Source organism: Nelumbo lutea, chromosome 5 (genome assembly GCF_056320005.1).
Source record: "Nelumbo lutea isolate HS-2025 chromosome 5, American lotus-T2T, whole genome shotgun sequence".
NCBI classification, from domain to species: Eukaryota; Viridiplantae; Streptophyta; class Magnoliopsida; order Proteales; family Nelumbonaceae; genus Nelumbo; species Nelumbo lutea.
Genome location: NC_142688.1, coordinates 12,123,881 through 12,149,252, shown reverse-complemented (window position 1 = coordinate 12,149,252; position 25,372 = coordinate 12,123,881). Strand labels below are relative to the sequence as shown.

At 40.6% G+C, this 25,372-nt stretch overlaps 2 protein-coding genes across 4 annotated transcripts in view; both read left to right on the top strand.

Annotated features, from left to right (window-relative positions):
* Window positions 1-676: 676 nt before the first annotated feature.
* The window catches only part of LOC148850375 (phosphatidate phosphatase PAH2-like), a 30,506-nt gene continuing 5,810 nt past the window's right edge, over window positions 677-25,372 (top strand). The window contains exons 1-8 of one of the 2 annotated variants that reach the window (XM_088946602.1): window positions 677-4,519; window positions 4,617-5,200; window positions 5,295-5,368; window positions 6,081-6,165; window positions 6,515-6,601; window positions 6,772-6,844; window positions 8,492-8,535; window positions 20,734-23,810. In XM_088946602.1, coding sequence (XP_088802728.1) covers window positions 1,843-4,519; window positions 4,617-5,200; window positions 5,295-5,368; window positions 6,081-6,165; window positions 6,515-6,601; window positions 6,772-6,844; window positions 8,492-8,535; window positions 20,734-21,105 — 3,996 coding nt within the window. In that variant the 5' untranslated portion in view covers window positions 677-1,842 and the 3' untranslated portion in view covers window positions 21,106-23,810. Of the gene's footprint in view, window positions 4,520-4,616; window positions 5,201-5,294; window positions 5,369-6,080; window positions 6,166-6,514; window positions 6,602-6,771; window positions 6,845-8,491; window positions 8,536-20,733; window positions 23,811-25,372 lie in introns of those variants that run through there. The other variant, XM_088946603.1, reaches the window with a different exon arrangement.
* On the top strand, window positions 8,549-12,800 carry LOC148850376 (uncharacterized). Of its 2 annotated transcripts, none has more exons than XM_088946605.1 (3): window positions 8,549-9,671; window positions 10,023-11,258; window positions 11,642-12,800. In XM_088946605.1, the coding sequence occupies exons 2-3, from the start codon at window positions 10,976-10,978 to the stop codon at window positions 11,677-11,679; spliced, it is 321 nt and encodes a 106-aa protein (XP_088802731.1). In that variant the 5' UTR covers window positions 8,549-9,671; window positions 10,023-10,975; the 3' UTR covers window positions 11,680-12,800. The 2 variants fall into 2 exon arrangements, with proteins under 2 accessions (XP_088802731.1, XP_088802730.1); XM_088946604.1 differs by having other exon boundaries at window positions 10,023-11,387.

Below are 25,372 nucleotides of genomic sequence, written 5' to 3'. Positions count from 1 at the left end.
AGTGATAAAATGACATACAAAATTCACATATGCGGCCCACTCGCAGCACATCCCAACCGTGTAACGTGAATATCTCCCAATGACAACTTTGAGATGCACGCTGAAATGTGCTTGCGGAGCATCCATGTGGCGCATATGTGAACTCTGTCATACATGGCAATACAAGGATTATTGTAAGCGATCATATATAAAAAAATTGGGACAAGGCTTACAATGACGATGACGAGGTTGAAGTCTGAGGGATGTATCTTTTCCGTAAGATCTTGATTTGGACGAGGAAAAAAGTTCATGAGGGACCCATTTAATTGATAATTGATAGTGGTGGTTGATTCTTCATTATCTATATCACCATTATTAAAAAGGTCAAAATTATTGATCAATTTATCTGGGGCAGATGGCCGTTTGGTTTGTGAGATCAAGCTCCTCTCTTATTCGAGTCTTGTGCCGTTTTCTCCCGTTTGCGTTTGCATGCCCGACACGTGTTATCAACGGACAATCATAACCCGAGTGCTGAGAGTGAGAAATAGAAACGCGCACGGATGCATGTTAACGTAACCTGGTCGTTTTCTTGGGAATAGCCGAAAGGTACATTTTCACCACTACACTATTGTACCGAAAAACTTATCACCAATCAAACGGAATCATAAAAATGAAACCGAGAAGCTTAATTTGGAAGGGAGGGGTTATGAACTAATCATCCTCCAAGGCTCCCACTGTAATTCTGTGTTACGCTCACGCAATATGCATCGCACAGGATCACCCCACGATGAAGAAGAGGAGAGCTTAATCTGCTGCGCACAAGAAGGTGTTCCCGATGTACGTATCTGGTGTCTTCTGACTAGCGTATAGATATCGTCTTGTGGGTAGGAGATCCGGACGCTTATCTATATATGCCAGATCGGCTTCGGTCAGGACAAACCCGTACTCAAACCGTCCCAATAACCTCTTGCAGTCTTGCATCGGTAATATCTTCCATGAACGAGAGTTGGGAGATATTCCCAATGCAAGGCTGTAAAGACTGTTCGAACGGGCATTGCCTTGACGGAAGCTGTGAAGCCTTTATATACAAGCGCCAGACGCTGAGACGCATACAACGAACGTTCAAGACTTGAAAGTTCTGTCTGTCTGTCATACCTAACTATAATTCGTCATGAAATGACCCAAGCAAAGCAAAGGGAGATGACGTGGACGTCCGTCAGATTTTTCCGCCGATCTTGCCGAGGAAGGCCAAAGTCGCCTTTGGAGAGGGAGAGAGAGAGAGAGAATAAACCATTTGCTGTTGCCTCATGCCTGTTGGCTTTTCCCCCTTCTCAAAATTGGCTATCTGCTGTTCTGTTAATGAGGTCAGTCTAAAGTCTAATGGTTGGGACCTCCATCATTCATTTAATCTGCGTCCAATTTGTCCTTTTCCTGCAATGCTTCAATGACCAGGTTTCGGACATTCTAATGGATTTACGCGAATATGCTTTGTACTGACCGTTGTCCGTCGCCTTCGCTGCTTGGAAAGTCACATATTGGGCTGGTTTTGATGTTTTCTCAATTGGGTTTGTCTTCTTTCTATTGGAAAAGGGAGGAATTTTACTTTGTTTTGAAGAGTCTTTTTGTATATTGAGGATGTTCTCAATTTTCTTTTGTGTAATTTGAATTTCTGAACCACGAATCGATGAATCTTGTGAAGTTTCTGGATATTGTCTTGGTCTATGTGGAGGTACCGGCGATATCCGATTCGGTGGTTTCTGCTTTGAGCTCAGAGTCTCGTTGCGCCTTAGTTTGGGGTCTGAAATTATTGCGAGATCCCGGATTATGTGATCTGGGTATTTGAAAACATAGGATTTTGGAAGGATGCAAGCGGTGGGGAGGTTGGGTAGCTACATCTCCCGAGGAGTTTATACAGTCTCCGGCCCCTTTCACCCTTTCGGTGGAGCTGTGGATATCATAGTAGTCCAACAGCAAGACGGGAGCTTCAAGTCGTCGCCTTGGTACGTTAGATTCGGGAAATTCCAAGGTGTTTTGAAGACAAGGGAAAAAGTGGTGACCATATCTGTCAATGAAGCGGAGGCCGGATTTCATATGTACTTGGATCACAAAGGAGAAGCTTACTTTCTCAAGGAGGTGGACAGCGAAAATGGAGATTTTGAACCTTCTTTTCTGTCCTCCGGAGAGGAGACGGATGAGCAATCTTTCAGAGGAGGAACAAAAGAGTCTCAGAGTTGCAACTCTGCTGCAAACCAACCGACTTCTGTTACTCCGATTGATGCGAGCAATGGTAAGATTGTGGCAAGGTCTCAGAGTTGCAACTTTGCTTCAAACCATTCGGCTTCTGTTACTCCGATTGATGCGAGCAATGGAAAGATTGTGGCAAGGACGAATTCCCGTCGGCAGCGGATACTTGGGCTATTCAGACGGAAATCTTCCAAGGAGGACAGCAGGGCCGGTGATGGAGGCAGTGTTGGAATGGAAAGGGTAAGTTCGTTGGAGCGAGCAGAGTTAGCAGCTGACCTCATGGAGGTGAAATGGTCTACCAATCTGTTCACCAATAAACCTGGGGCCACTACTACTATGCAAGCCATGGAAATTAATGGGGATTTGCAGGTTACTGATGGAAACGACCCAGGTAGCCAATCGCTACATGATAACGTGGAGAAGGATGTTGCTCTTCCTGTTGTACATGTAGAAACTACTCCTTGTGACAATTCCGGGTACGAGTTAGGGAATACAGAGATCTCTGATGGTGTAACTAGTCATTATTCTAAACCACAGGACCAACCTGTGGAAACCTCCATATCAGAGGCAGGTGAATTGGACAAACATGATGTAACATCTGAAGTATCATCGTGTCAGGAGACAATGAGTGAATCTCTCTCCGAGATTGCGGTTCCTGATTTGCAGCATCTAGACTTAGTTGAGCTTGAAGTAGCGCCAAACACTCATTTGTGTATAAAACAACATTCTGAAACTAAAATTCTTTTGAATAATGCTATACCGGAGGAAGGTTGTGGAAACGAAAGAGTTCATTACTACATATACTCTGAAACGTCAGAGAGCTCAAATGTGAGGATGGATGAATCCTGTCAATCTGTTGAGATTACGGAGATTTCTCATGGAGGGTTTGAAGAGGTCCAAACTCAAGCTGAGATTCCATGTGAAAGTGCCAGGATAATTCCTGAGGTAAGGTCTGAACCAGAGTATGATTTATTCTCAGCCAAAGAAAATTTGAATAACATAGAATGTCCAGGAGAAACAGGTTCATCTGAGATTCTGGACACTGGAACCATCATGCAGAGTGAGCATAGTGCCGTTGATTCTGTTTTGATGAACACAGTAACAGAATGTGTTTCTTCCATTAATACATGCCCGGTTACTGTTGATGCTGACGAATCGGCAATACTAGAAGTTCTTCACCAAGATAAAATTGCTGATTATCTTACTCAGAAGAAGAATTTGAAAACTGAAAGACTGGAGGTTTCTGAGGATGGATTTCAAAAAATGGAAATTTCTTACTCTGACATCTCCGGTAATAATGAAGTGAATCTGGGAAAACCATCCATGGCTATAATGCCTCCTCCAGAAACCCTTAGTGTTGATTGCAAACTTGTTTCCATTGCAGAAGCAGAGATGCAGAATATCTGTACCCCTTCTAGACTTGACAACTTGATTTGTGAAGTCCAAGAGAAGGAATATTTTGTGGAATACAATAAGATGGGCAACCTTTGTTCTTCACTGAAAATTTCCACTGAACAAGTGTCTGGTGTTGGTTCTATCCGTGTGAAGGCAATAAATTCAAGCATTCCACCATTGGAAAGTCCAGAGGAAAATCAGTTCCTTTTCAGTGACATTGACAATTTTGTGGAGAATGAGAACTGGCGCAAAGAGTTAATGTCTCCAGATTCTATGGGAACGGGAAGTTATCCTTTTATTACCCTGGAAGACATAGAAGATGAACATGAAGCAGTTATTAAAAATCATAAGTCATCCTCATCTTCAGACAATCTTCTTCAGGGGCATTTGCCAGAAGATTTTGAAGGCTTGCTTGACAAACCAATGACTAAATCAAGTCCAATAAGCATTCCAAGGATTTGTATGCTGGAAACCACTGAAGATGAGCATGAATCAGTCAATAAAGATCAAGACTTGCTTTCATCTGAAGAGAAGCCTCTTCAGGAGCATTCACCAAGTGATTTTAACGGTTTGCTTGAGGACTCAATGACTAAATCATGTCCAATTAGTATTCCAAGAAGTCATAAGGGTGTGGGAGAAGATACTGTGCGGTTGATAGAATCTCTACCAAATATCAGATCTCTTCTTGACAATTTGGAGGAGTCTGATGTTGTTAACCATCTTAGCCATTCTCTGGACTCAAATTCTGGAAACTTCAAGTGGGGATTTCTTAGGAATGATGCTTCAAACTCTTTAAAGACAGATACGGACTCTGAACACAACTTAGTACAGGACCAGCCTAAGCTTGAAGATACTCAAACATCAGGGAAACTTGGAAATGTGTCAATCAACTCTGGAGTTGGTAAGAAGGCGCCCTCAATGTGCACATTGTGACTGAATTACCTTTTGAGAATATTAGAATTCATCAAATTGTGAAAAACTCATTTACATTTGTGCAGAGATATCACTATGCAGGCACCTTCTACATGAAGGGATGGGTGATGATGCTGCATCTCAAGCATTTGATGCTGAAAAGGTGGATTTGGACAAGTTCACTTCTCTGGATCCTGATCTTGTGAAAAATGATAGGCTTGTCATAAGGATTGGTGACCGTTATTTCCCATGGGATGCAGCTGCACCAATTGTTCTAGGGATGGGTGCATTTGAGTGTCAACAAATCTTTGAGCCTGAAGGAATAATAGCTGTTAACAAAGTCGAGAGAACTAATGAAGTAGATGCGTCAAGAGCCATTGTTCCTTCTGGTGGAAGCTGGAAGCTTTGGCCTTTTTCTTTCAGAAGATCAAAAACCATGAGCTCTGTCCAGCTATCTCAAGGTGGCACTGAAGCTTCTGATGCTGCCAATCCTTCGGAGAAGACGCATAATATTATTGCAGATAAAAATGAGTGCACTACTGCCAAAGTCACTAAAAAGAAGGTGAGATCAATTGTTCCAACATCTGAACAGCTAGCAACCTTGGATCTGAAGGAAGGACAGAACATGATAACCTTCACGTTCTCAACTGCAATGCTGGGGAAACAACAGGTTGCTATTTTTGATTAACTGATTTATTTATTTATTTTTGCTTTTTAACCAAGATTCTCCTTTCCTACATATGAAATAAGATACTCTTGAACAGGTTGATGCTAGAATTTACTTGTGGAAATGGAACACTCGCATAGTTGTTTCAGATGTTGATGGTACAATTACCAAGTGAGACCTCCTGGCATAGTTTTCAGTTCTATTTCATTGAATTTTCTCCCTCACTGGTGGTATCCTCTTTTATATGGGTAATCAGTAAGGGGCAGCATAATTTTCAGTTCAATTTTGTTGCATCTTAAAATTCAGCATGAAGATTGGTTTAAAACATGATAAAAAGAATAAAAACTCCAAAATAGAAGATCATTGGTTAAATAAAATCAAATAAAGCAAGACGGATGAAAGAAAAAATAGGAGCAGATTCATGAAGACTCTTATATAGGGAGGGCCTCACAATAATGGCGAAGAGGACTCACACATCAAAAAAATCATTAGAATTCCATAGAAGCTCCAGTTCTTATTTCCTCCCTCAAAACAGTATCATGAGTATCTGAAGATACCACCTATGAACATTTTGTAGATTATGTAGTAATTGATTTGATTGGAGCTATAAATATAGCAAGGCATTAACCTAGTGCTTTGTTGCTTAGCCTCCTTGGCTACAAACCATGTTGCTGGTGCAATGCCATCTGTGCGCTTTTGCATCAGAGCCCTCGTAGGTAGTACAGCTATGTAAAGCTCTTTTCTTCTTCATGAAATTATCTGTATACTTTCTGTTTATGGTCAGATTTTTAGTTTCTTACAGTTTATTTTTTATTTTTTTTGACGAAAACTTACCATTGTAATGGATGAATGTGCCTCCTACCACATTGCATCCTTGCCACAGATCAGATGTTCTTGGACAATTCATGCCTTTGGTTGGAAGAGATTGGTCACAAACAGGTGTTGCACATCTATTTTCAGCAATTAAGGTTTGTCACATCTTATTGTCTGATTTTGCACTGAGAGTTTGGATTTTAAAATTCTCTTTCAACTGAAGGCAGTAATTCACATGATACTCTGAACACTTTGTGCTTTTCTTGCATTGCTACAACACACCTTGATAAAAAGTGGGACCTTGATGAAACCTGTATTTCCTACCCAGGAGGTCTGTTAGGCTAGAAATTTGTTGAATCTTATTATCCTAATTCTTCTATAATCAGAACCCTTCCTTTTTTTGGAGAGTTTTCGAGTTAAAATATTCTTGGGATGTCAAACTAATTAGTTTGGCAACAGCACACTTGGTATTTTTCATGGCAGTGATGTTCTTGTGCATTGCAGGAAAATGGGTATCAGTTACTTTTCCTAAGTGCACGTTCAATTTCTCAGGCATATCTCACAAGGCAGTTCCTTTTCAATCTTAAGCAGGTGATGTATAGCAAGTAAAATATGAAAATTTAATATTCATAATAAGAATTTTACATGATTTTTTTATCAGCGGGAATTTACATGATTTTTGGTGCTGTTTTTTTTTTCTTTTTTTAAGGTAGTGTATTATATTTTTTTCTAACCAATACCATCTTCCTTGCATCTTGTAGGATGGGAAGGCACTACCAAATGGACCTGTTGTCATTTCCCCTGATGGACTTTTTCCTTCCCTATATCGAGAAGGCTAGTGGTGCATCTGCATTTATTATTATTATAATTGATGTATTTATCTCTTTGGTTAACCTGATGTCAAAATTCATGCATACTTTTTTGTTGGTCAAAGGATGCACCAAACTGAAGTCAACTCAGACTTTTGTGTCAGGTTGACAGCCAACATGGAAACCTTTAGCCAGTGGATAAACTAATCTTAAACAAAAGACCTTTTACTTGAACTGCCTTACATATACTGTGAGGAGCGTGTTTCAGTCTCATAAATGACAACTTAGGATATATTGTGGCAATTATAATTAGATAAAAGCAAATAAAAATCACCAACAAATATTGACTAGTGAAGAAAGAGAGATTGCTCACTGCAACTTATGAAATTTTGTCAATCATTCATGCCACATGGCAGGCAAGACCCATGTTTGCGACATGCATTTTATTGATTAGAAACATCTGTGCAGGTTCTGTGCAGTCACTGCATTTCCTCTAGTCTTGCAGGGCGAAAATATAAAATCTACATCCATTTCTTTATTTGAGTTTCTAAGCCCAAGAGGAAGTGCTGGGCTCATAGCCATGGCACAGAACATGAATACGTTCAGTTACAAAATCCAGGTCAAATCCTGTTAACGTGATTTTCCAGGCATAAAATTTCAACAAAATGACCTTGAGTTGGTAAATGAAGCAAATAATGACCCCATGCAGCCTTGTCAGAAAGGATGGGATTTAGCCCAAAGTACCTGTTTAATGGAATTTGGATGATGGAGATGATTGATTATGCTGCTATATCAAATGTTTGGTTCCGTGGACATGCTCCATTTCATTTTTCACTAGTTTCTCCAGCCTGCATACCACATAACTGCACTTTTTTTGCATGTAAATCTTAGTATTCTGATTTATGTCTTATTAAAACAGACAACTTTTTGATTTCTAGTCTAGTTTTCTTGATTATGCACAATGTCCTGATCAAATAAAATAATAAAAAAATATCCTGATCAAATAATCACGACCATTTATTTTGTACAAGATCATGTGATCCAGCATCTGTATGATTTTTCTGAAGATAAAAGTAAAATTTATTAGAGAAAAAGAAGAGTACAAGAAAGGTGGTCATTGGTCACCCAAGAAAGGAAATACAAAAATAAAAGAAGAAACAACCCGTCACCAACATCTGTATGATTAAGATTGCCATATCTCCAAATCCTGAAACAAAATAGATAAGTCCATCTGATATGTTCCTTAACCAAAGGACTTTTACTCGGAGATGGTGCACCTTGGGTGGGCCAAAGGCTTGATGAAATGGCATATTTGTTTATTATCTGTAAATGAGCTGGCAACAACAATGGGCTGAGTTCCATTACAACATGAATATTTTCTTTTGTCCAACAGGTATTATGGTGGCATTGGTTATGCCATCTAATTGATCAGTCATTTTCTCTTAGTAGTCCTAGTATCAACAAGAATAATATAAAATTTTCTCCTTCCAACTCAATTTTATTCAAATTTCAATTAGGATATCTTCCTATTACCAAATTTCAATTATGGTGGCATTGGTTATTGTCTTATTGAAGCTGGATTAGACCTATTGTAATTACAATTGTATTGATCACTTTTGTACCTCAAATACATAGTCTAAAAGAAATCTCTTATCCTATATTCTTTTCACAGTAATCAGAAGGGCTCCTCATGAATTCAAAATCACATGCCTAGAGGTAAGTACCCTGCTACTAAATACAATGTGTGCAATATATGTGATTCTCAAACCTAAATTATTAGCTGCTATTTTGAGCACTTATTTAAGGTTTAAGGTGTTAGTTGAGGAATCACATTTTTTGGTCTTGATGTTGTGGGAATCTTTATTTCTATTTTTTGTTGGTTAATGAGTTTACTTATAAATTTATATTTGACAAATGCAAAAGAAATAAAATGATCCTATAAAGCTTATTGAACACTTTGACACATTGAAAAACACACTGACTCTTTTGTTTTATAAAGTACATTTAATTTTGTAATGAAACGTTATAAACACATTGACACAACACTAAGGTCTAATGCAAACAAACAAAATCATCCTTGGAACAATAAATAAAAATGGTATCTGCATCTCTATGTGTATATCTCTCATCAAAGAGCAAAGGGAGAGATTCCATCAATTATCTCCATGACACTCACAAACAAAGCACTCCCCAAGGAAGGCTATATAGTCCAGCATGGCTTCCCAAGACCATAGATATTCTTTCTAGTTTGGAAGAGATTTGTATCCCCTCACTTCTCCCAAGTTGCTGGCTGTAGAGGAGATGGGCCAAATGGCCCATAGGCTATCATTCTATGTTATGTTTATGTTTTCCTCTGTAATGGGCCTTGTTCTGGGCCCATACTCTTATATACTCTATTTTTGTAATTTCTTGCCCACCCAAGGGCCTCTCTGTAATAATTCAAAGATTAACTTAATAAAATGTTTTAGAGTGTTAGAGGGAGGTTTAGTTCGAACCTCTCACTCTCTAACTCTCATTGCTGCCAATTCTCTCTCTCTCTCATCTTCTTAATCTTCTCTTGTTTGTTTTCTGGTTTTGCATCTAATCTCAAGCATTTCTATACTTCAAGAGGGCTGTTTTCAACTTGGTATCAGAGCAGGCCAGAGCTTGGCGTGACCCTCATGTGGTTCTAGTCTAGTCGACTGCATGAGGATGTTCTAGGGCTGGAAGTTTAAAGTTATTCGCCTGGTTCTTGGGGGTCATTGGAGGGTGCCCAAGTCTCTACCCACTTGGAGAATAGTTCGGTGACCAGGAAGAATCAGAGAGAAAGGTGTTCAGCCTGATTTGAAGCTCAAATCAAAGATTCACATACTGTAAGTTACTGCAGTTATTGCTGGGTTATTTTCTTTGTTTGGGAGGGCTGTTAAAGTACTCGAAACCCCTCTCCATTCTGCCCTACTGTTTGGCTATTGTTGGACTGATTCAACTCAGAGATTTCTGGGTTATTTTGGGGAGCAGTTCGGCTGTTGTTGGACTGTCAAGTTGCTGAAACTGGTTTGGACTTAGTGGTATTAGTCTCGAATTCAGCCCAACCTTTTCTTGGACCTATATGAAATACTATTGAAGTGGTTTATACTAGTTATCAGTAGGGTGTTAACTATTGCACACAGAGTGTTTGTTAAATGGCCTCCTAAGGACTGTGGACTATTATTTATTCTCTTCAGGACAATGGTTGTTGGGGACCTGGAATACTTTGTGTTTGGAGGTCTGCTGGTTGCCCCTTGAAGGTTGAAATAGTATTTCTTCTTCTAGAAAGAGCTGCCACCGAGCTTGGCTGTCACGGTTGTCAATACTAAACTGATTTTGTGAGTTGTGGTATTGCCGATTCAGCTCAAACCAAGTTCATCAAGAATCCCTGCACTTTGAGAAACTTATTAAAACCCTAATTGAAACCTTTTCATGATGGATTTCTCAGACCTTGAAAGCAAGAGTGCAAGAGTGCTGCTGAATATGGACAGACTTTGGGAACCCCAACCGATTTTATGTTGGCTGCAACTACAGTTAAACTTGATGGGACAAACTACTTGGCATGGTCACAATGAATGAAAATCCATATTTGTAGCAGAGGAAAATGGGGGTTTATTTCTGGGAGCAAGAAAGCTCTCCCAGAGGATGATCCATCTTATGAGAGATGAATGCAAGAGAACTACACAGTCATTGGGTGGCTTGTGAATTCAATGCAACCACAGATTAGTCAATACTATCTTTGGATGAACTCGGCTAAGGAAATCTGGGATAGTGTTGCAGAAACCTACTCCCAGAAATTGAATGTTGCCAAAGCCTATAAACTGAGGAGTGATGTGAAGAATCTAAGACAGAGGGAGAAATCCCTTGCGACATACTTCTCAACCCTGAAATCTTTATGGCAAGAGATTGATCTGATAGAAGCTGTAACATGAGATACCCCCAATGATGCTGAAACATACAAGAAATTAGTTGAAAGGAACAGGGTCTTTGAGTTCCTAACTGAGCTGAATCCTGAATATGATATCACAAAGCAGAACATTTTGCCAAAGGAAAGTGTTTTATTGTCGCAAGCATATGCTTTGGTCAACAGTGAGAGAGTAGAAGACAAGTACAGGTTCAAGGAGTTGGCATCAACGATCATTTTGCAAATATGGGGGTTAAACCCAAAGGGGTTATAGGGGCTCCCAGTGGCACAGGAAAGAAGGAGGTAGTCTATGAATATTGCAAGAAGCCGAAACACACCAAGGACAAGTGTTGGAAATTGCATCCCAGTCTTGTCCCTATTCGGTTCCAGAAGAAAAATGATAGTAGAAAGACAGGGAGTGCAAATGCAGCTATGGGTACAGATACAGAAGTTGAGTCTGCCTGTGCACAGTTGGCAGCCATGAAAGCTGAGTATGAGAAGTTTGGAAAGATGATCAGCCATCTTGAAGGTGTAACTTCATCATCCAACCCTTCTGGAAATTCAGTCACCACCGCATTTGTTCACTCAAGTATAAGAGCTTCTGCTAACCATGCATCCACCTCAAGTAATCCTAAGACTCTTTGGATTATAGACTCAGGTGCTTTTGATCACATGACCAACATTTTCACTCTGTTTGTTTCGTATGGTTTGCTTGGTCGTGACAAAATCACCTCAGCTGATGGTTTTCTTGCTTCTATTTCTGGCAAGGGAATTGTCAAGGCTACGGACTCCTTACTCTTATCTTCCACTCTTCATGTACCTAAATTAAATACTAATTTATTATCTGTAAGTGGCTTGACCAAGTCATTGAATTGTTGTGTAACATTTTTCCCTTCTCACTATGTGTTTCAGGACCTGGAGTCTCGGAAGGTGATTGGGAGTGGCCATGAAACGAATGGAATATACTTGCTCGACACTCTTGGCCAATGCTTTGATCATCCCAAGAATGCTGCCTTTAGTTCTACTTCTTCAGAGTCTGTTAGTCGAATTATGTTGAGTCATTGTCGGTTGGGTCATTTACGTTTTTCTGCTTTAAGTCATTTACTTCCCGAATTGTTTAAGGGAGTCAGTGTGTCTAGTCTCAATTGTGAGTCATGTTAGTTGTCAAAGCATTGTAGAAACAATTACCCTGTGAGCAATAAAAGGTCTTATTTTCCTTTTCATATTGTGCATTCTGATGTTTGGAGGCCTTATCATTTATCTTCTATGGAGGGCTACAGATATTCCATCTTGTTTATTGATGCTTTTTCTAGATTCACTTGGATATACCTAATGAAATTCCATGATGAAGTCCCAAGACTTGTGAGGCAATTTCATGAGCTTGTTTTAACTCAATTTGATACCATAATTAAGGTTTTCAGATATGACAATGCAAAAGAGTATTTTGAGAAGAGTTTATCCTTGTATCTCTCTGACATGGGGGTTATTAATCAAAGCTCCTGTGTTAGAACCCTTGAACAAAATGGAGTTGCTGAAAGAAAAAATAGACATATTGTTGAAGCTGCAAGGAGTCTTTTGTTTGCCTCACATGTTCCCACAAGATTTTGGGGTGATGCTGTACTTACTGCTACCTATCTCATAAACCGTATGCCATTCAGGGGTTTAGGGTTTAAATCCCCCTTCAGTCTTCTTCATCCAGACAAGGATCTCTTCCCGATTCCTCTTCGTGTGTTTGGTTGTACCTGTTATGTTCACATTCCAAGTGCCCAAAGACATAAGTTTGAAACAAAAGCTCACAAATGCATATTCCTTGGTTACTCCCCCACACAAAAGGGTTATTGTTGTTTTGATCCAAAGACTGGCATTCGACATGTCTCTATGGATGTTACCTTTGATGAGCTTTTTCCTTTTTATAGTTCATCTCAGGAAGGACATTGTCAACAGGGGGAGAGTCTGCCACAAGTATTTGCTCTTCCTCTTCCTGTCCCAGTTGAGTCACTTGACAAGCCTGTATCCTCACCAAATGAATCAGAGGATCAGCCACTTCATTCCTCTTGCCCTAGTGCCCCTATTTCTTTACCTCATCGTCCTACCCATAATCCCAAAGTGTATCAAAGGCAGAGATCCAAGGATGAGCAAGTTGTTTCCCTTACAACAAATGAGGCTCATATATTCCCAATCACAGATGAGATAACAGGTACTGCTTCAATCTTTTTGGAACCATCTTTCCCAGATCTTGATGTCTCTATTGCTGTTAGGAAAGGAAAGCGGAAGTGCACTGCATGCTGCATGTCCAAACACCTCGATCATGATCTACTTTCTCCTTCATACTTTGCCTACCTCTCTTCAGTTGCTTCTAACCCCATTCCTAGGTCTGTGTTAGAAGCTCTTGGGATTCCAGAATGGAGAGATGCCATGAAGTCTGAAATGGATGCTCTATACAAAAATGATACTTGGGAGGTGGTGGGTTTGCTTGAAGGGAAGGATCCGGTTGGGTGCAAGTGGGTTTTTACCATTAAATACAGGGCTGATGGACTATTGAGAGGTACAAGGCCAAACTTGTTGCAGAAGGCTACACACAGACATATGGGATTGACTACCTGGAGACCTTTGCCCCTGTTGCCAAGATGATATCTGTGAGGGTTCTCTTATCTCTGGCAGCTCACTTTGATTGGCCTCTTTATCAGTTGGATGTAAAGAATGCATTTCTGAATGGTGACTTAAATGAAGAGGTCTACATGTGTCTCCCTCCAGGAATGTATGGGAAAGATATGCAAGGAAAGGTATGCAAATTGAAGAAATCACTTTATCGCCTCAAACAATCTCCTAGAGCCTGGTTTGAGAAATTTAGAGCTACACTTTTTAAATTCGGTTATGTTCAGACACAGTCAGATCATACTCTTTTTGTGAAGAAAAATGGATCTCTAGCAGTGTATCTCATTGTGTATGTTGATGACATTATAGTGACTGGTGATGATGCCTTAGGCATTTGGGCCCTGAAGTCTTTCCTCCGTACAAAATTTGAGATTAAGGATTTGGGGGAGTTGAGATACTTCCTTGGCGTAGAAGTTGCTAGATCCAAGGATGGGATTCTTATTTCCTAGAGGAAATATGTCCTTTATTTGCTGTCTGAAACTATAAAAATGGGTGCTAGACCAGCTACAACTTCCATTGATATGAGTCATAAACTTTCAGCTTCGGATGGAACATTGTTGGAAGACAAAGGGGTTTTTCAGAGACTTCTTGGGAAGCTCCTGTACCTGTACATGACTTGGCCAGATATTGCGTATGCTGTCAGTTGTATTAGCCAGTTCATGCATGCTCCTTGAGATACTCATATGGCAGCAGTAGAACGAATTTTGTGATATCTGAAAGGCTCTCCAGGAAAAGGAATCCTATTTACCAAGCATGGTTATCTGAAACTTGAAGCCCATACTGGTGCTAATTGGGCTGGAAATATTGATGATAGAAGATCTATTTCAGGGTATTGCAGTCTAGTGGCTGGTAATGTTGTTTCTTGGAGGAGTAAGAAACAATCAGTTGTGGCCCGATCCTCCGCAGAAGCAGAGTATAGAGCCATGGCACATGGAGTCTATAAATTGTTGTGGCTAAGGTCCTTAATGGAAGAACTTGGGTTGATCATGACAAACCCATGATGTTGTACTGTGATAATCAGGCTGCCAACAACATTGTTCACAACATAGTACAACATGATAGAACCAAACATATTGAGGTTGATAGACACTTTATTCGAGAAAGAGTCTCTTCCGGTGAAGTGTGTTTCCGTTCATTACTTCTGAAGGACAATTGGCAGATTTCCTTGCCAAGGGTATTTCCAAGGCAAGGCTTCAACATGACACTGGCAAGTTGGGCATGATTAACATCTATGCTCAGCTTGAGGGGGAGTGTAGAGGAGATGGGCCGAATGGCCCATAAGCTGTTGTTCTATGTTATGTTTATGTTTTCCTCTGTAATGGGCCTTATTCTGGGCCCGTACTCTTATATGCTCTGTTTTTGTAATTTCTTGCCCACCCAAGGGCCTCTCTGTAATAATTCAAAGATTAACTTAATAAAATGTTTTAGAGTGTTAGAGGGAGGTTTAGCTTGAACCTCTCACTCTCTAACTCAAAATCCCCAAAACTAGTGTAGACAATTCCTCTTCCATTGCTTTCCACTACCCTAGAGAGGTAATGGCTTCTTGGACATTCTTAGGAATGGAAACAAATGACAACAAAGATAAACTTTCGATGGGAAGTAGAAAGGTGAGCAACAGAAATATAATGGAGGTACAATTGCAATAGGAATATCAAGGTCAAAAGGAGGTACAATTGCAAGATCCATTGACGAGGGCTAAATCGGAGGAGGGGCCAGTGCTCTTTTGTGAGTATACACTTGTGTGATTGGTGGCCTTTCAGTATTAACCTGCACCAGAGAAGATGACGGCTAAAGACACAACAAGAATTGTAGGAAGGGGGTCATCAACTGGAAGTGGAAGGGGAGGAACATTAGAGCTAGAAAAGAATGGAATAGACTCAAAGAAAGTGACATATGAACACACAAAGGATTGATGAGAGCTAGGGTTGTAACACATACCATTTTTGGGTTCTAGAGTATCCAAGAAAGATGCATTTTGTAGCATGTGCATCTAATTCTAACTTGTCCAGTCCAGGCCCTAAACTCTGAACAAAAACAAACACAACCAAAGACTTTGGGAGTAAGAGGGAATGGAGAAAGAGTAGGGAACATGACTGAGAAAGGAGACTGACTTTCAATGATAGACATGGGCATCCGATTGATGAGAAAACATGATGTAAGGACAACATCACTCCAAAAACACTTTGGAACATTCATATCAAACATAATAGATCGAGCAGTTTCAAGTAAGTGTTGGTTCTTTCGTTCAGCCATGCCATTCTGTTGTGGGGTATAAGAACAAGAAGTTCGGTGAATTGCCCCATGGTTCTCTAAGTATTGCTGAAATGGTGTTAAGGTGTATTCTTTTGTATTGTCTGAGCGAAGAATTTTAATATGAACACCAAATTGGGTACGAATTTCAGCATGAAACTTTCGGAAAATAGAGAACAATTCACTTTTATCTTTCATGAGATAAAGCCATGCCATCCTTGAATAATCATCAACAAAAATTACAAAGTACTTGTAGCCATTGTATGATCTCCCATGCCATTTGTTGGGGACTGTGGAAGGAGAGAAATAGAAGAATTTTTGAGAAAGAAAGCTGGGATCTGGACAAGGTGGTGCATCAGATCATGGCTTCAATCCATTCCTGGCTTTCAGCCATAGATCTCTTTAGAAGAATTCCTCACGATCAGTATTTTGAAAATAGCACTCTTTTTGGCTAATCAGATAAGCTGATCCGTATTTTTGAAGCTTGTTTTTCTGTTTTTTCCCTTTTTGGGGACCTTTTTTGTGAATTCTGATGTATTAGTTCCTGGCTGTACATGGCTGATCTGTTGACACTTGTATTTTGTGTTTTTTTTTTATGAATAATAACACTTGTATTTTGTGTTTACAGCATACTTTAACACGATGTTTACTTTACTTTCTCTCAAAAATAATAGCTTCCCTTTCCATGAATCAATTTCGGCACTAAATCCATCCACCATTTTAGCAAAGTGCTCTTTCTTTGACTTTCCTTTGCAAATGGGTAGACCAAGATATTTGCAAGGGAACCTCCCCCTCTTGCAACCATGGCCCGAGGTGTAGTCTTATAAGTGTACAACCTACTTTTTCTCAAATTGATTTTATGACCTGATGTTTCCTCATAGTGATGAAGAAACTGCATCAGCTTAGAGAGAGCAGCCTTGGAACCAGTGGTGATGATGATGGCATCATCCACAAACAGGCTGTGGTGGGACATCCTCTCGGGACCCTATAAACCAAGTCCTTATGGTTTGAGAAAAATTTAGTAGGCCCCCCGACTAAGCACTTTCTCAAACATAATAAAGAGAAGGTGAAAGAGGATTTCCGTGTTGAAGACCCCTAATAGAGTGAAAGTAGCGATGCACATTCCCATTTATACTTATAGAGAACCAACAATTACACATGACCTTCTTAATCAAAGCAATCCAGCCACTACTAAAGCCAAACTTAGCCAAGACACTAAATACAAAGCACCATTCAAGTCTATCATATGCTTTCATCATGTCAAGTTTTAGAATAATATTTTCCCCTTTGTTTTCTTGTTGATATCTTGGGCAAGTTCCTCCATTAAAGCACGAGAGTGCTAAACTTTTCAAGTTTCGAGTGCATTTTTTGTTGCAATAAAACCCAGAAAAACAAATTCGGGTGGCATAAGAAAATGAAGTAAAAAAAAAAAAGTAAAGAGAAGAAAGAAATAGAGCACACACAAATTTATGTGGTTTAGCTTATAGGCTAACATTGGGTGAAGGAGGAGCAGAAATCCACTATAGAAACAAACAATTGGAGATTACAGAATTGTGCATGTAGAGAGATTGGGCCGAATGGGCCCTAGCCCATTAGTGTCTTTCTTATTAATTCTTTCATGTTATGTTTTCTTATTGGGCCTTTAGTTGTTTTTATGTTTTTCTAAGTTTAGTGCTGATGTGGACGCCTACTTAAGGGCCTCCTTGTAATTTATGTAACTTAAGTATGTTTTATAAAAGATAAGAGTAGGGGAAGGAGGAGACATTTGAACTCCTTTCTTCTCCAATCTTCCTCCTTCTTGCTGTCTCCTTCTTCTTCTCTGATTTCTTTTACTTTATTCTGAAATATTCTACTGATTTTATTAGTTTTGAATCACATCTTGGTATCAAAGCAGGTCTCTCTTCCCATTCCCTTTTTTTTCCAATACATCTTTTTTTCTAATTGAAAGGTGTATGGAGAGATAAATTGTTGATTATTCAGAAATCTTGTTTGCCTAGTTGGTAGAGGATTTGGAGAGTTGGAATCTGGTCGAAGGTTGCTAAGAAAGTGGGACTGCAATTTTATTCCCAAAACCCTAGCCGACCAGAGAATTTCCAGTTACGGGTTGAAGAGGCTGTTTGGGTGTGGCGCTCAAGGCTTGGAGGATTCCTTTTTATCTCCAAAAGTGGGTGGCTGCAGTTGGAAGTCGTTTGGATAGCTCTGGTTTGAGCGGATACCTCTTCTTTCTTTCTCCCCGGAGGCCAGGTATGGTGAAACCCTAGTTTTGGGGATTTTGAGTGCTTGGCTGACCTTAGGTCTATAAAGGTTAAAAACAATGTTTTTTTATTTTCATTTGATTAATGGAGCAATCTGGAAGTGAGGTGAAGTAGATTCCGGTGTCGGGGTTGGTCCCACAGATTCCTTTTTTATAGGAGTGACTACAATTAAACTTGACGGAACAAATTACCTTGTGTGGGCACAATCCATTAAGATCCATGTCTGTAGTAGAGGTAAACTAGGGTTTCTAACGGGTAGTAAGTGATACTGAATGAGTCTGACCCTACATATGAGAAATGGATGTAGGATAACTACACAGTTATTGGGTGGTTGGTAAATTCTATGCAACCCCATATAAGTCAACACTATCTATGGATGGCTTTAGCCAAGGAGATTTGGGATAGTGTGACAGAGACACATTCTCAGAAATTAAATGTTGCAAGGGCCTACAAACTAAAGAGTGATGTGAAGAATTTAAGACAGGGGGAGAAGAGTGTGGCTACCTATTATTCGATGTTGAAGTCACTATGGCAGGAGTTGGATGTTATGGAAACATTTGCATGGGAAAGCACCAAAGATGCCAAAATTTTCAGGAAATTTGTGGAAAGAAACAGGGTGTTTGAGTTCCTTAGAGGAGTCAATCCTGAATTTGATATTACAAGGCATAATATCTTGGCCAAGGATGATGTGTCACTTGTACAGGCATACTCTATGGTGTGCAGTGAAGAGTGCAGGCGACATGTACAACTACAGACCCCACCTCCTCTAGAACATTTTGCACATGCTAGAATAAAACCAAAGGGGCTAAATGAGAAAAAGGAAGTGATATGTGAATACTGCAAGAAGTCGAAACATACTAAGGATTCTTGTTGGAAGCTTCATCCAGATCTTCTTCCAGAGAGGTTCCGGAACAACAACAACTCTAAGAAGGGTGGTTAGTCTGGAAGACCCAAGAAGGCAAATGTTGCCTCAGTGCTTGAATGTGAAGAAAAATTTGCTGTGGAACAGTTGGCAACAGTGAAGGCAGAATTTGAGAAATATGGGAAATTGATAAATCACTTGGAGTTTACTGTTGTATCTTCCTCCTCAGGCACCCCCTCTACATCAGCTTTTGCCCATTCAAGTATTCGTGCTTCTGCAAATCATGCTACAGTCTTAGGTAGTTGTAGAATTCCTTGGATCATAGATTCTAGTGCATCAGACCATATGACTAGCCTACCCAACCTCTTTTGCTCATACCAGCTCCTCTCGGGTAGAGAGAAGATTTCTCTTGCCGATGGGTCTCTTGCTCCCATATCTGGCAAGGGGAATATTAAAGCCTCTGATTCACTTGTTTTATCCTCTGTCCTTCATATTCCCAAACTTAGCACTGTGTGTAATGTGCAGTTGAAGAAAGTGGGTTGGTGGTATTGTAAGTGAGATAAGTCTTGTGACAAGTGTGAGATTGTGGTGTATATTCAGAGGAGACATAATTGAGATGGCTTCAACTGTAGTTGGGAATGACAACAAAACAGGCATCATGCTCTCCTCAGATTATCTAAGTGTTCAAATGACATCCATCAAGTTGAATGGTGAGAACTATGTACCATGGCCAAAATCTGTGGAAGTGTTCTTGAAGGCCAAGAGGAAAGTAAAACATGTGAGGGAGGAGAAACCTTCCTCTGATTCTCCTGGGTTCAGTGATTGGGAATAAGATGATGCACAGATAATGACATGGCTTTGGAACAACATGGAACCAAAGATTAGTGTGAACTTCATGTTCCTAGATACAGCCAAAGAGATCTGGGATCATGCTAAAAAGTTGTACTTTGGACAAGACAATACAACTAGGGTATATCAGTTATACCAAGAGTACTTCAATTTGAAGCAAGGAAGTCAAAGCTTAGAAGAGTATTATGCAAGTTTGAGAAACATCAGCAATGAGCTAAATGTGTATCACCCTCTCACATCAGATGTCCATATTCAACAACAACAACATGAACAACTTGATGTGACTAGGTTTCTTGTGGGCTTGAAGGCTGAGTATGAGCCTGTCAGAGCACAGATATTGGGGGGATCAGCTCTCCCCTCACTTGAAGAAGTTTTTGCCCGTCTTAAGAGGACATCCATTGAGCCAGTGGAACATTCTTCCTTCTCTGATAGATCTGGTTTGGTAGTGACTAAAGGGAGTAGTCGTGGAAGTAGAAGTGGTGGTGGTAGCAGTGGCCCTCCAAGCAATCGTGGTGGGCACATGTTTAACCGGGCCAGTGGTCGGACCGGAGGCCGTGGAAAAGGAAGGGGTAATGCTCAGAGAAAATGTACACATTGTGGCTTAGAGGGGCACAGTTAATTTCTGCTATGATTTGCGTGGTCCACCCAACACTTGGACTAACCATGTTACATCTAAGAGTAGTAGCACAATTACTGAAAGCCAGCAAACTGCACCAACCCCCTCCACACCCACTTGTGCTTCCGGGCAAGAAATGGTGAGTGTACCACGGGAAATATATGAGCAGTTCCTTCAAACGACTCAGCAGAACACAACTGCACTTGCCCATTCAGGTATGACTTGTTTAGCTTTCAAAGCTTCACCCTAGATCATTGATTCTGGCGCCTCGGACCATATGTCTGGGACTCTTGATGTATTTTCTTCCCTTTCTCGCACCTCCACATCTCAGACAGTTACACTTGCTAATGGTTCTACATCTCCTATTTGTGGTATTGGTGATGTTGATCTCTCCTCATTGTCTTTAGCATCTGTTTTATATGTTCCTAAGTTCCCTTTTAACCTTATGTATGTTAGTAGATTAACTAAGTCCCTTAATTGTTCTGTAACCTTCTATCCTTCTTCTTGTGTGTTTCAGGATCTTAAGATGGGGACGAAGATTGGTGTTGGGCATGAAGCCAGTGGTTTGTATTACCTTGATGGTGGTGACCCTTCAGTGGCTTTTCAGTCGTCTCTTACTCCTCTCCAATGGCATTGCAGACTTGGTCATCCCTCTCTCAAGGCTTTGAAGCTGCTAGTTCCTTCCTTGAGTCATCTTTCATCATTAGATTGTGAGTCATGTCAGTTGGAAAAACATCATCGAGTCTCATTTAGTCCAAGAACTGATAGTCATGTCTCAAGTCCTTTTGTTTTAGTTCATTTTGATGTATGGGGTCCAGTTAAAGTGGTGTCATACAATGGGTTTAAGTATTTTGTAATCTTTGTTGATGACTTTTCAAGGATGACATAGATCTATCTTATGAAAGACCATAGTGAATTGTTCTCTATTCTTCAGAAATTTCATACTGAAATACACACTCAGTTTGGTGTTCATATGAAAATACTTCGCTCCGGTAATGCCAAAGAATACATCTCCTCATCATTTTAGCAATACCTAGAACATCATGAAATAATTCATCAAACTTCTTGTGCCTACACCCCATAACAAAACGGTGTAGCTGAACAGAAAAATAGACATCTTCTTGAAACTGCTCGGTCCTTGATGATCAATATGCATGTCCCAAAGCATTTTTGGAGTGATGCTGTTCTTACATCCTGTTTTTTGATAAATCGGATGCCCATGTCAATCCTTGGAAGTCAATCCCCTTTCTCCGTGTTGTTCCCCACTTTGTCTCCCTTTCCTCTCACCCGAAGAGTCTTTGGTTGTGTTTGTTTTGTTCAGCACTTGGGGCCTGGAGTAGACAAGCTAGATGCTCGGGCTACAAAGTGTATTTTTCTTGGCTACTCAAGGACTCAGAAAGAGTACAAGTGTTAAGTTTCATAAATTGTTTGTGTGCCCTGATGTCACCTTCTTTGAGTCAGTTCCTTTTTTCTCCAATGCCGGGGTCTTTTCTTCTCCCTTTGTGGTTCCTCTTCTTGTTCTAGTTGTGGACCCCCTTCCCGTAGTTCCCACTTCTACTGCAGATGCACATCATATGCCGGTTACTACAGAGAGGCCGCCAATTACTCAAGTGTATACTCACAGAAGTGCTTCGGCTCCTCCTTCACTTTAGCACCTGACGACAGATCCTGCTACTGCCCCTTCTCCATCAGATCTTCATCTCCCTATTGCTTTGCAGAAAGGTAAACGTACTTGTATTTCTCATCCCATTTCAGACTATGTTTCCATTGCTCACCTTTCTGCTTCCCATTGCAAGTTTATATCATTACTCTCATCGGCTCCCATTCCCAAGACTGTACAGGAAGCCCTTGTCTCTCCAGGGTGGCGGTAAGCCATGGAAGAAGAATTCTCTGCTCTACAACATAATCATACGTGGGAACTCACCACCCTTCCTCCTGGTAAGCACAATGTTGGGTGTAAATGGGTCTATACAGTGAAGCATCTTCCTAATGGCAGTGTGGAACGATTGAAGGCACGGTTAGTGGCCAAGGGCTATTCTCAGTTATATGGTGTGGACTATATTGGAGACATTCTCTCCTGTGGCTAAAATTGGTTTAGTTCGGGTGTTGATCTCATTGGCTACTATGTATGATTGGCCTCTCCTACAACTTGACATAAAAAATGCCTTTCTACATGGTGATCTTGTTGAGGAGGTGTATATGGAGCAACCACCAGGGTTTGTTGCTCAAGGGGAGGTTGGTAAGGTGTGCAGGCTCAAAAAGGCAATCTATGGACTGAAACAATCTCCTCGTGCATGGTTCGGCAGGTTCAGTGAAGTGGTGAAGGCCTTTGGGATGAAACAGTGTCAGGTTGATCATTCCGTGTTTAGCTATAACTCGGAAGATGGAAACATCTTGCTAGTCGTGTATGTGGATGATATTGTCATAACTGGAAGTGACAACAACGAAATTGACAGGCTGAAAAAATTCTTACAGGACCACTTCAATACGAAAGATCTGGGGAAGCTAAATTATTTCTTAGGAATAGAAGTTGCGAGGTCAAAACAGGGGATCAACCTATGTCAGAGGAAATATGTTCTTGATCTACTTGAAGAAACAGGGTTGTTAGGTGCTAAACCAGCAGAGACTCCTATGAAACTCAATGCCAAGTTAAGTGTGGATGCAGGTGAAAAGTTTGATGATCCTGGAAGATACAGAAGGTTGGTGGGAAAGTTGAACTACCTGACCATTACCCGACCAGATATATCGTTTGCTGTGAGTGTGGTGAGTCAGTTTATGCAACATCCCCGGGTTCCTCACTGGGAAGCTGTTCTGAGAATTGTTAGGTACCTAAAGGGTGCTCCAGGTCGTGGTTTGTTATACCAAAAAGGAGGACCTCTTGAGATAGTAGGGTACACAGATGCTGATTGGGCTGGCTCTATATCAGACAGGAGGTCAACCACAGGGTATTGTACCTTCCTGGGTGGCAATCTTGTAACTTGGAAGAGCAAGAAGCAAACAGTGGTGGCAAGAAGTAGTGCGGAAGCAAAGTACAGGGCTATGGCCCATACCACATGTGAACTAGTATGGCTGAAGAGCCTACTACAGGAGATGGGTTTCTCAATTGACAAACCCATGAAACTATACTGTGATAACCAAGCTGCTGTTCACATCTCATCCAATCCTGTCTTCCATGAAAGAACTAAGCATAATGAGGTGGATTGTCACTTTGTGAGAGAGAAAGTGATAAGTGGGGTAATAACTACATCTCATGTGAGCTCAGGAAATCAGTGGGTAGATATCTTCACAAAAGGATTGTCTCGGGGAAGAATAGATTACATTTGTAACAAGCTGGGACTATATGATATATACTCTCCAGCTTGAGGGGGAGTGTTAGAATGCTCGAGTCAGGGGTATTTTGGTCATTCTGGTGTATCTTATTGAAAGTGAAATGTCTATTGTATCTGAGTTTAAGTTATGTGTCCCATCTTTTATGAGGGATAAAATTGTCTTTCTTGTAACTCAAGTTTTTCATGAATAAAAGTTAAGTGGGTCGGCTAGGAGAGGTACTTTAGTACATCCTCTCTTCTAGTATGGCCGAAAACTTTTCTCCTCTCCTTCTTCTTCTTTCTCTTTTCTTTCTTCCTTCTTCTTCTCTACTTTGACCTAGAAACAACTAGGTTTATTCACAATGGTCAATAAAACTGATAAAGTAACGGAAGCCATCAATGGAAACAATGGGTGAAGGACCCCAAACATCAAAATGAACCAAATCAAAAGGGGCTTGAATTTCATTACTAGAAATTGGATGCATTGATCTACATTGTTTTGACATTTGACACACATCATAAATTAAACTCTGACTCGGAATGCCTTTACATAGTTCGGGAAACAACATTGCTAAAGAAGAAAAAGACAAATGACCTAACCTAGCATGCTACAAGTGCAGCCTAGCTATTGACTCCACACTTTCCAGACTAGTAGTAGCAGAAGCTTGCAAGGCTGAGCTGACATCCTCGTCAAAATAGTAAAGGCCCCCATACTCATGACCACTCCCAATTGTTCTTCTCGTTAATCTATCTTGGAAGACACAATGAGAAGGAAAGAAAGTTATACTGCAGTTCAAATTTTTTGTAAGCTTTGAAACAGACAACAAATTTGAGGTAAGACTAGGAACATGTAGGACTGATTTAAGAGAGAGATCCTTGCTTAGGTCAACCACCCCTTTCCAGAGATGGTGGAGAGGGACCCATCAGCTACTCTCATCTTATCCTGGCCAGACAACAAATGATATGTAGAGAATAAGGAGGACATATGTGTCATATGGTCAGTGGCTCCGGAATCAATCACCCAAGAGGTAGAATTAATGGAACTAGTTGCACTAAATGCAGAGGCTGTACTTGTTTTGGCAAGAGAGGTGGAAGCTAAAGAATCGTTCTTTAGACGGGCTAATGCCCGACTGAGAACCTCTACCTCACTAGCTGTAAAGCCCGAAGTACTTGGTCCAGAGGAGTCGGCAGCCTGCCTTGCGGTGGAAGAGGACACTATCTGAGTACTCTGTGAGTTGTCACTACTGTTGTTGGTGGCAAGATTCCCACTTGCTGTGTGGCCCTTATGTTGCCTTTTGTCCTTTCTCAGAGCAGTTGGCTTCAGATGAGGGTACAAGACCCAACATTTCTCCTTTGTGTGTTTCTCACCACCACAATGGATACACTTGAGGGACTTCTTGTCTGAAAATCTATTCCCCTTAGTGGAGACTAAGGCTAAATGTTTTCCAAGTAGTTCTGTTGACTGTGTCTGGGAGTCAACTTGCATCTCCTTTCTCCTTACTTCTTCATTCCTCACCAGGTAGTAGACATGGTGAAGCTCAGATAATTCATCTCTCCCTAGAATCTGTGACCTTATACCTTCATATACAGGGTCAAGGCCCGCTAGAAACTTAAAGGCTCTGCCCTCCTCAATCTGCTTGTCATGCCTCTCCTTTTAGTAGCTCAATAGCTACTACTTGCTGAAAAAAAAACTAGTAGGACATCTACTTCTGGGTCTTACTTCCCTTGAGTTCTACAACCAAGAGAAACCCTAGGTTTGAACTTGCTTTACTCTCTTACACTCCTAGGTCTTTACTGCAGCAACCCAGAAAAGGAAGAGAGAAGATGAAAAGACATCTACTTCTGGGT

Coding starts and splice junctions, on each gene's coding strand:
- LOC148850376 (XM_088946604.1), top strand. CDS start 10,976: ATGGGGGTTAAACCCAAAGGGGTTATAGGGGCTCCCAGTGGCACAGGA. Junction 11,388..11,641: donor TCTTTGGATTATAGACTCAG/GTGCTTTTGATC, acceptor TATGTGTTTCAG/GACCTGGAGTCTCGGAAGGT.